At 42.2% G+C, this 8,507-nt stretch overlaps 1 protein-coding gene across 1 annotated transcript in view; it reads left to right on the top strand.

Moving 5' to 3' along the window:
- Positions 1–8,200, top strand: part of slc6a1l (solute carrier family 6 member 1, like) — a 22,756-nt gene extending 14,556 nt beyond the window's left edge. The window contains exons 9-14 of the mRNA XM_060903526.1: positions 6,113–6,225; positions 6,391–6,522; positions 6,690–6,792; positions 7,525–7,625; positions 7,826–7,993; positions 8,099–8,200. Of these exons, the coding sequence (XP_060759509.1) occupies positions 6,113–6,225; positions 6,391–6,522; positions 6,690–6,792; positions 7,525–7,625; positions 7,826–7,993; positions 8,099–8,200 (719 nt within the window). The remainder of the gene's footprint in view (positions 1–6,112; positions 6,226–6,390; positions 6,523–6,689; positions 6,793–7,524; positions 7,626–7,825; positions 7,994–8,098) is intronic.
- The last annotated feature ends 307 nt before the right edge of the window (positions 8,201–8,507 follow it).

The raw sequence follows: 8,507 nt of genomic DNA, 5'->3' as shown, positions 1-8,507 counted from the left end.
GAACTAGAAAGACACCAAGAAAACTCACTTATTCTGTTGAACGGTATCTTCCGTCAATATCATCCACATCATTCCTGTTGTATTTTATAACGTGTCTAACAGTGTTCATCAAGTTCATTCAGTTGCTAGCGTTGCCTGCAGACCAGGCAATGACACTTTGGATCCTGAAGGTCCCGGAGACGTTATGTCTGGGCTTTCAGTTTCTTCCCCGCAGTCGGTCCGCTTCAACCACTTAAGCATTTTTGTTCTGGCAAGAGTCGGCGCAGCGTGTGCGGTAGCAATTCCATTCCAAGTCCATATAATGCGGGCTCCGGCTGAAGATTCTAGAACAGAATGCGCTGCTCTGTAGCCTACGGATGCAGGTGCATCGAAAGTGTAGCTACTATGTATTTTTCGCTGTTAACTTTTTAAAATTAAAATTGACAAATTAGGTGAATGTCTACGGCTTTGTAAATAATATTAATGTAGAACTTTTTTTCTAGATCTATTTTTTTCCATTGTCCCGGGATTGTCCCAGATATGATAATTTTGTGTCCCGATGACATTTTTTATGGTCCCCGGGACGTCGGGACACCGTTAGTTTCGAGCGCTGGTCTCAGGTACAATGAGTGCAGTTTTATGCGGAAATGAGCTGTAGGTTTTACTGAGCACCTTACAGAACCAGCTACAGTTCTTCTGGACACTCTGACTGTCACACTCGCTTCTTAATTTTGCAGCAAAACCCAGTAGCCTTCATTATGTTTTCTTTTTTAAATCTCTTATGTAAGATGCTGCTCAGATACAACCTTTTTTTCCTGTAACATTTGATTTTGTGCTGGAAAACAAATGTTTGGATTCTAAAATGTTTTTGTACCGACTCGATAATGTAGAAGTCATCAAATAGAAATCTATAACAAAGTTCATATATATATATATATATATATATATATATATATATATATATATATATATATATATATATATATAAAATTATTATTATTATTATTCTCGGGTCACCACCTCAGTCTGCTACACTCTCCCACTCCAGTACTCCACACACGCCCTTCCTCTGGGGGTCAGAGCTTCCAGATCTTCCTCGGTGCAAGGTTCAGGCAGGAAGGGGCAGACAAGAAGGTGTCTCATGGTCTGCTCCTGCCCACAATTGCATGCCGTTTGTCCATCTGAAATGAGACCCCACTTTTCCATGAGGGTCTTGCATCTTCCTGTGCCTGTTCTAAGGCGGTTGAGACATGACCAAATTGGCCATGCTTCCCCAGCTACTGAAGGAAAGGATTCCTTCGGGGTGATGGTGAGTTTATGTGGTGCTGTCTGGAGGTGGTGAGACCACATGGCCATCCTCTGTGACTCTGCACTACCACTGAGTGGTTCAACTGAGTGCAGAAAGCTGTCTCGATTTAAGTCTCTTTTGTGCAGGAGCATGCAGATAGAGTACATGATGTGGATCGGTCTCTTGTTTGAGTTTCTCTTGTTGTGCTGCCACGGCTCTTCTAATGTGTGGGGGAGCGATACCGCACAGCAGGTATAGGTCGTCAACTCTAGTGGAGCGTAGGCAGCCGGAGATGGCTCTACAAGCTGAGTTCAAGGCTGTATCCAGCTTTGTGGTGTGCGGTGATCTGCACCACACGGGGGCTGCATACTCTGCAGTAGAGAAGCACAGTCCAAGAGCTGTGGCTTGCACAGTACTGGCATCTGTGCCCCAGTTAGTGTTTGCAAGCTTCTTAAGGATGTTATTCCTGGCACCCACTTTCATTTTGGTGTTCAGGATGTGGTTCTTGTATGAGAGGGTCCTGTCTAGGGTGACGCCAAGGTAGACTGGCTTATTGGTGCTAGCCCTGCCATCATACCGGTCTGCATCCCTATTTTTCAGGTGGAAGACGCTCACTTGTGTTTTGTCAGGGTTGGCTCGCAAGTGGTTTGCAGCGTAGTATGGGGTGAGGACTATGAGGGCATCACTGAGAGTGTTCTCTACTTCTTTGAAGGTCCTTCCCTGTGCACCAATGCTGAGGTCATCAGCAAACAGGAATCTCCTAGTGTCGGGATGTACTGGTTGGTCATTGGTGTAGATGTTGAAGAGCAAGGGAGCGAGGACGCTGCCTTGAGGGAGGCGGTTTTTCTGCCTTAGACATCTACTACAGTCGCCATTGAGGTCTACAAAGAACCGTCTGTTTGATAGTAGGTTCTGGATCAGTTCAGTTAGCTTTACATCCTTCGTTATCTCAAAGAGCTTTTTGGTGAGGATCCTGTGGTTCACGGTGTCATATGCTGTGGAGAGGTCCACAAAGACAGCTCCCGTGATCAGGCCTTTCTCATAGTCGTCCTCGATGTACTGTGTGAGGTTCAGGAGTTGGCCGGTACAAGACTTTCCAGGTCTGAAGCCAGCCTGCTCAGGAATGAGGAGCTCATCCACAAATGGTGCAATGCGGTTGAGTAGTAGTCTTTCAAAGAGTTTGTATGTACTGTATGGCATAGCAGAGAGATCGGCCTGTAGTTCTTGGGTATGGATGAATCTTTGCCAGGTTTCAATAAGGCGATCACTCTAGATTTCCTCCAAATCTTGGGGATCCTGTTGGTGCTCAGGCTTTGGTTAAACATGTCAAGCAGCCACTGAAGTGCGAGAGGCCCAAAGTGTTTGATCTGCTCACATAGAATGTCGTCAAGTCCAGCTGCCTTGTTGTTTTTCATGTCCTTGATGGCATTGTGTAGATCATCCATGCTGAAGGGTCTTATGAAAAGTGAGGTTTCTTCAGAGCTCATAACATCTTCTTTGGGGAGCTTGGCTCTTTGGGGATGATGGTTGGGGTTTCCTTGGCTGTTCACAAGAAGTTGGTGAGCAACTTGATCTGCAGTGACTTGTGGCACTGGTTGGGCTTTAGTGTATTCATTTCCAAGGATCCAATTTGTTTTCCATGCCTTCCGGCTGCTATGGGTCAGATCAGTCAATTCAACGAACTCCCGCCATCGCCTCTGTTGACTTTCCATGACTATTCTTGTGAGTAAGTCTCCACACTCAAGTGTTTCTGCACTGAATGGGTCGGACTCAAAGCGATTAACGTATTCGTCATACAGTGCCTTAGACTCTTCATTCAGGCCTGGGATGTACTTTGTCTGGCAGCCTCGGGGGGTGTTTTGCCGTGAGGATTTCTTTATCATTTTGACAAAGGTGTCATAGTGTATGGGCAGTGCGGGTAGATCCTGGATGTACAGGTCCAGGTCGTCGGCGAACTTTTCCCAGTTAGCCTTCTTCAGGTTAAACTGCTGTTGGAAGGGGACTGTTTGTGGTACAATGACTGCATTTACTCTGAGCGCAATTGGTCAGTGTTGGGAGTGTGGGATTGGGTGCAACACTACCTTCTCGCATTGACTAGCAATGGTGTTGGAGGCAAACACCAGGTCAGGGTTGTATCCACGTCTCCATCTAGAGCTGTTAAAGGAGGCTGGAAGTTTTGGGTCATGTATGAGAGACATCTGGTTTACATCAGCCCAGTTTTCAATGAGGTCGCCATCTTCGTTGGTTTGCCGATAGCCCCAGGTGGTGCTATGGCTGTTAAAATCTCCAATTGCTATACTGAGGTGGCCATCGGTGACTTCCCTTGGGAGGTTGAATGTCTCTGCTGGTGGTTTATAGACCGAGCTTACACTGATTCCCATGAGATCAATGGACAGGACTTCAATGTTGTTCCTGTCAGACAGAGAGAACTTATCAATATTCAGCCTGTGACGTACAAGGATGGCGCTTCCATACTGGTCATGTGGTCTCTCCACTATGAGGGTCATACCATTGATGCATGGGCGAGATCTTGTGGGCCCATGGTGTGTCTCCTGGAGACACAGGATATCACAATTGTTTATTACACACAGTTCGGCCAGGAGATCTTGCTTGGCTCCAGTAAGGCCTTCCGTGTTGAATGAGATGATGCTCAGTGCCGGTCCTGACAAGGACCCGTGTGGATGACGCTGAGCTTTGTCAACCAGTTGGCCGCTTGTCGCCATGATGGTCGAGGCGAAGTTGTAGCGGTTGTAGCTTTAACAACAGCAGTGGTGTGGTAGAAGGATTCGCAGGTAATGTAGTTGCCTGACAGGGACCGCGATGAGAACGCTCCTTCTGTGGTTCCCATATATAAAATATGTTTGTGTGTTGAGTTTATGTTACATTCTAACTAAATCACATTTTTGGTCATATTAAAGGAGATACCAGAACCATGGCCTCACTTTTTGTTTATAAATGCCTTGAGACCTCAAGAATGGCATAGGAATAGTTTTAAGCGTTAAGAATAAATCTAATATCGTAATTTTTACGATTAAAATGATTCATATAGGTAGCGGTCTGAGTGAATGACCTTGACATCTGTGACATCACCATGGTAAGGCTATCGGGCACATCACCATTTTTGCTATACTAAAACACAGAGCTAACTGCAACTTCGATCTTCCATTTTGAGCTAATTTATCTCCATGCCACGTAGATGTGTTGTTGGCGGTTGCAGCAACACGACAGAAGGTGGATTTATGTTGCATTCATGGCCCAAGAATGTTCAAACTGCAAAGATTTGGACGCGTCTCTCCTCTGCTCTGCACATTTTACTGATGACTCATACGAAACCTCTGATCTGTCGAGGAGCGTTGGCCTGTATTGAAAGAGGGTGCAGTACCAACAATTAAAGGAAAAGAAAACTACCAGAAAAGGAAAGTAAGTTCAGTTGCACCAGTTCTCCCAGAGTGTGAGCCGAGCAGTAATGGCGGAGTACTCAGTATGGAGAAAATGGAGAATGAGTGAAACAGTCATCATATTTCTCTACTGGATATGCTTCTTTTTTTCTTCCCCCGCTGGATATGTTTGCCTCAGCAGCAATATCTCGCCCTTACATGGAAGAAGTGAATGAACGAAGAACTGAAAGTCAGATTGTTTCAAAACAATTGGCCACAAGGTCGGCCTTCAAGAAGCGAGAACATAGACGGGTAAGCTCCAACTCTCATTTGGTTACATAACAACAACACTCATTGTTTACCTGCATTTAGATTAATACATGTAACTTGTATTGTGTATTTAAGTTACTGGAAATAAGATTATTTAATTTGCTTCAGAATGTGATTGTCTCAGTTCATCTGATTATTTAATTAGCCTTTTACGTTTTATCAGTGAAAATGCCTGCAAGTACATGTATGTTGCATAAGTTGCAACGCTTATCCTGTTTTAATGAGAGTCACATGAAACTGTCAGTTCAATTCTATCCAGTTCTCTAGATGGCCTTGTTCTCTGGCTTTATTTTGTAAGGTGGGGGCCTCCGTGTTACTATTGGATTCATTCTCCGATGGTTCGAACTGATACGGTTCTACGTGTATAGCAGTAGCATGTACACACACTCCAATTTCAGGACTATCACAGTCAGATGTATTACTATCTGAGGAATCCAAAGAATGTCCAATAAATCCGAATGAAGAGGCCATTGCAACCACTCTCGCCTGCCGAGTCTGGCTTTGGTCTATAGCTGTCAAGGGCCTTGGCCTTAAAACTGGTTACCGCAGTGACGTTATGCACTCAGGGCTGGCTGGCTCAGTGGGGCAGCTCGAATGCCAACTTTGTGGTTGATTTTAACTCTCAAAAATATATATTTTTTTATTCCCCATTTATGCAGCATACAAGAGTCAAGGATGGAGATACTATCCACTCAGAAATGTATTTAAAAATAAAGGTTCTGTGTATCTCCTTTAACCTCAGAGTAACAAAGTAAAATAAATGTATTTATTAAATGACTTGATTTGTAATTATTAAATAACAAAGATTAATTCCTTATCACATTACTCATCATCAGAAGGATCCTCAGGCATAGGAAGGGGTTTTATGTCTGTATGTCCATAATTATACAATTATATTATTATACAATTATACAATAACCAAGATAAGTAGATGTTTTACAATTGCTTTGCCATAAAATTTAAAAAGATGGCCTGGGTTAATGCAACATAGAGCTACATACATCACATTGGAGTTATTTCTGAAGTAGACATAAGACAGGGCCAAAGGTATACACATCTTCAAATATTTCACAGGAGGTTTCTAAGGTAGAGACTTCAAAGTTCAGTCTGATTTGACTGCATGGTTGTAAACATTCAGGTCCAGGTTTGGCATTCCTGGCATATCCTCAGGCTGTGACTCAGCTTCCCATGTCCTCTCTGTGGGCCATTCTCTTCTTCTCCATGCTTTTGATGCTTGGACTAGACAGTCAGGTAAAATTAATTGTTTTTTATTATTTGAAAAAGCTGTTTAGATATATTATATGACTTAGAAATTCTCAGTATACTGTATAGCACCAAGAATAATTTAGACCTCAGTGGATCAGGGATCTGTATATGGACGTCAAATTAAATTAATGGTCTATTATTTCTCCAAAGTTTTGTACTGTGGAAGGTTTCATAACAGCTTTGGTTGATGAATATCCCACCATCCTAATGACAAGGAAGAAATTATTCATCCTTATGGTCTGCATTATATCATTCATCATTGGCTTGTCCAACATCACACAGGTAAAGCACAACAGTACACAATTTGTATTATGTCTGGTTATGTTATTGACCTGGGTTGAGTTCCCACAAAACTCTGCACCTTAAGGTGAATGGAAATCATAACTTAAGCCTTAACTTTATGATGTGTGCATGTGTGCGTGTGTTTCTTGGTTCATGTTATCTTTCAGGGTGGCCTGTATGTGTTCAAGCTGTTTGACTACTACTCAGCCAGTGGGATGTGCGTCCTCTTCCTCATCTTCTTTGAGACAGTCGCCATAGCCTGGCTTTATGGTATATCTCTCTTGAACATTAAAGGAACACTCCAGTGTTTTTAAATCCAACCTAGGGTTAGTTGGATGTAAACTCATTTATAATGGTGGTCTAAGGTCAGTTGTTAAATAAATTAATATATTAATATTTTTCATGCAAAATAGATATTTTATGTGGACAATTAAAAGTGCAGAAACATCCTTGTTCATCAGGTTTCCATGCTGAAACATGTAAACTTTTTAGCAATTTTATACCAGTTGTTCTGGGACACAAGTTTATTATGTGCAACAGTGAGATGTTGAACATATGGACAAATGCTATTAGTTTCTTTTTAAAATGCTTCCCATGATTATTATTGTTGGAATGAGCTGCTCAGATTGAAAACTCTGACATTATATTTTAAAAATATTGAATGCATTTTTTTTTTTAATTTTAAAAGCACTACCAATTACAAGAGCATTTTTGGACAGTTAAAAATGACATTTCATTTCATTTCATTACATTAATGCCATTTAGCAGACACTATTATCCAGAGTGATGTACAACATACCCAGAGCAGCCTGGGGAGCAGTTGGGGGTTACGTGTCTTGCTCAAGGGCACTTCAGCCATTCCTGCTGGTCCAGGGAATCAAACTGGCAACCTTTTGGTCTCAAAGCTGTTTCTCTAACCATTAGGCAAAAATACAAAATAACGCTAATTATAAGATGGCATAATTTGTGCCTTCTGATCTCTCTCTCTCTCTCTAACTGAAGGAGCAGAGAGGTTCTATGGAAATATTGAGGAGATGATTGGCTATCGTCCATGTGGCTGGTGGAAACTCTGTTGGCTCTACTTCACCCCATCAATCTGTTTGGTATGAAAAAAGTGTCTGAACATGAAAGATAATCAAACACTCTGGTTTATAGAGGTGGGAAATCAAATGTGGATCTTTTCCCATTATTTATACACCATGCACATTTTAAAAAATTGTTATCCGGCTTGATCCAACCGAGGACCGATAATTGAAGCTTGCTGAAAAAAAAAACGACCATTGTGTATGTTTCGTGTGTGTAGGGGGTTTTCACCTTCAGTGCAATAGAGATGACCCCTCTGACAATGGGCAAGTATGTGTTCCCAGGCTGGGGACAGGGCATCGGCTGGCTCATGTCTCTCTCCTCTATGCTGCTCATTCCTGGATATATAATTTACATGTTCTTCAAGATCAAGGGAAGCATTTATCAGGCAAGGCTGCTTTATCATCTGATCAACCTTATCACATTAATGTATTTGTACAAGGTGTTGACATGGTAAGGCTAAGCACTCAGAAACACTGCCTGTCTTCTACAGCGCTGGCACAAAATGACAAAGCCCAGTGAAGAAGCCAAAGAGGACAACCATTTAGATCGGCAACACTACCAAGCAGGAACAATGGGTGAAGCTTCTGTCTGATGCCACCTGAAAATTAAGGACACTATAGAAAAGGACCCTGGACAAAGCACAGCACTTATATTTCTTCTTTTCGTTTAGCTCAAATCATGAAATGAATATAAGAGTATAATATAATGAATGTATAAAAGACTCAGCCAAACTACATGCTCATGCCTTTTTCAGTATGCAGTTGTGTGACTTGATCATGTTGCAGAAAGTATGTAGTATGAGTACATGAAAGAATCTTTTTCTGAATATTTTAATTATGTATGCTGACATTTTGAGAAACATAATATCTGTAGATAACTGTACTACTCTCACAGTCTGG

This window comes from Neoarius graeffei, chromosome 21 (genome assembly GCF_027579695.1).
Source record: "Neoarius graeffei isolate fNeoGra1 chromosome 21, fNeoGra1.pri, whole genome shotgun sequence".
Lineage (NCBI taxonomy): Eukaryota > Metazoa > Chordata > Actinopteri > Siluriformes > Ariidae > Neoarius > Neoarius graeffei.
This window is presented reverse-complemented; position numbering and strand designations above follow the sequence as displayed.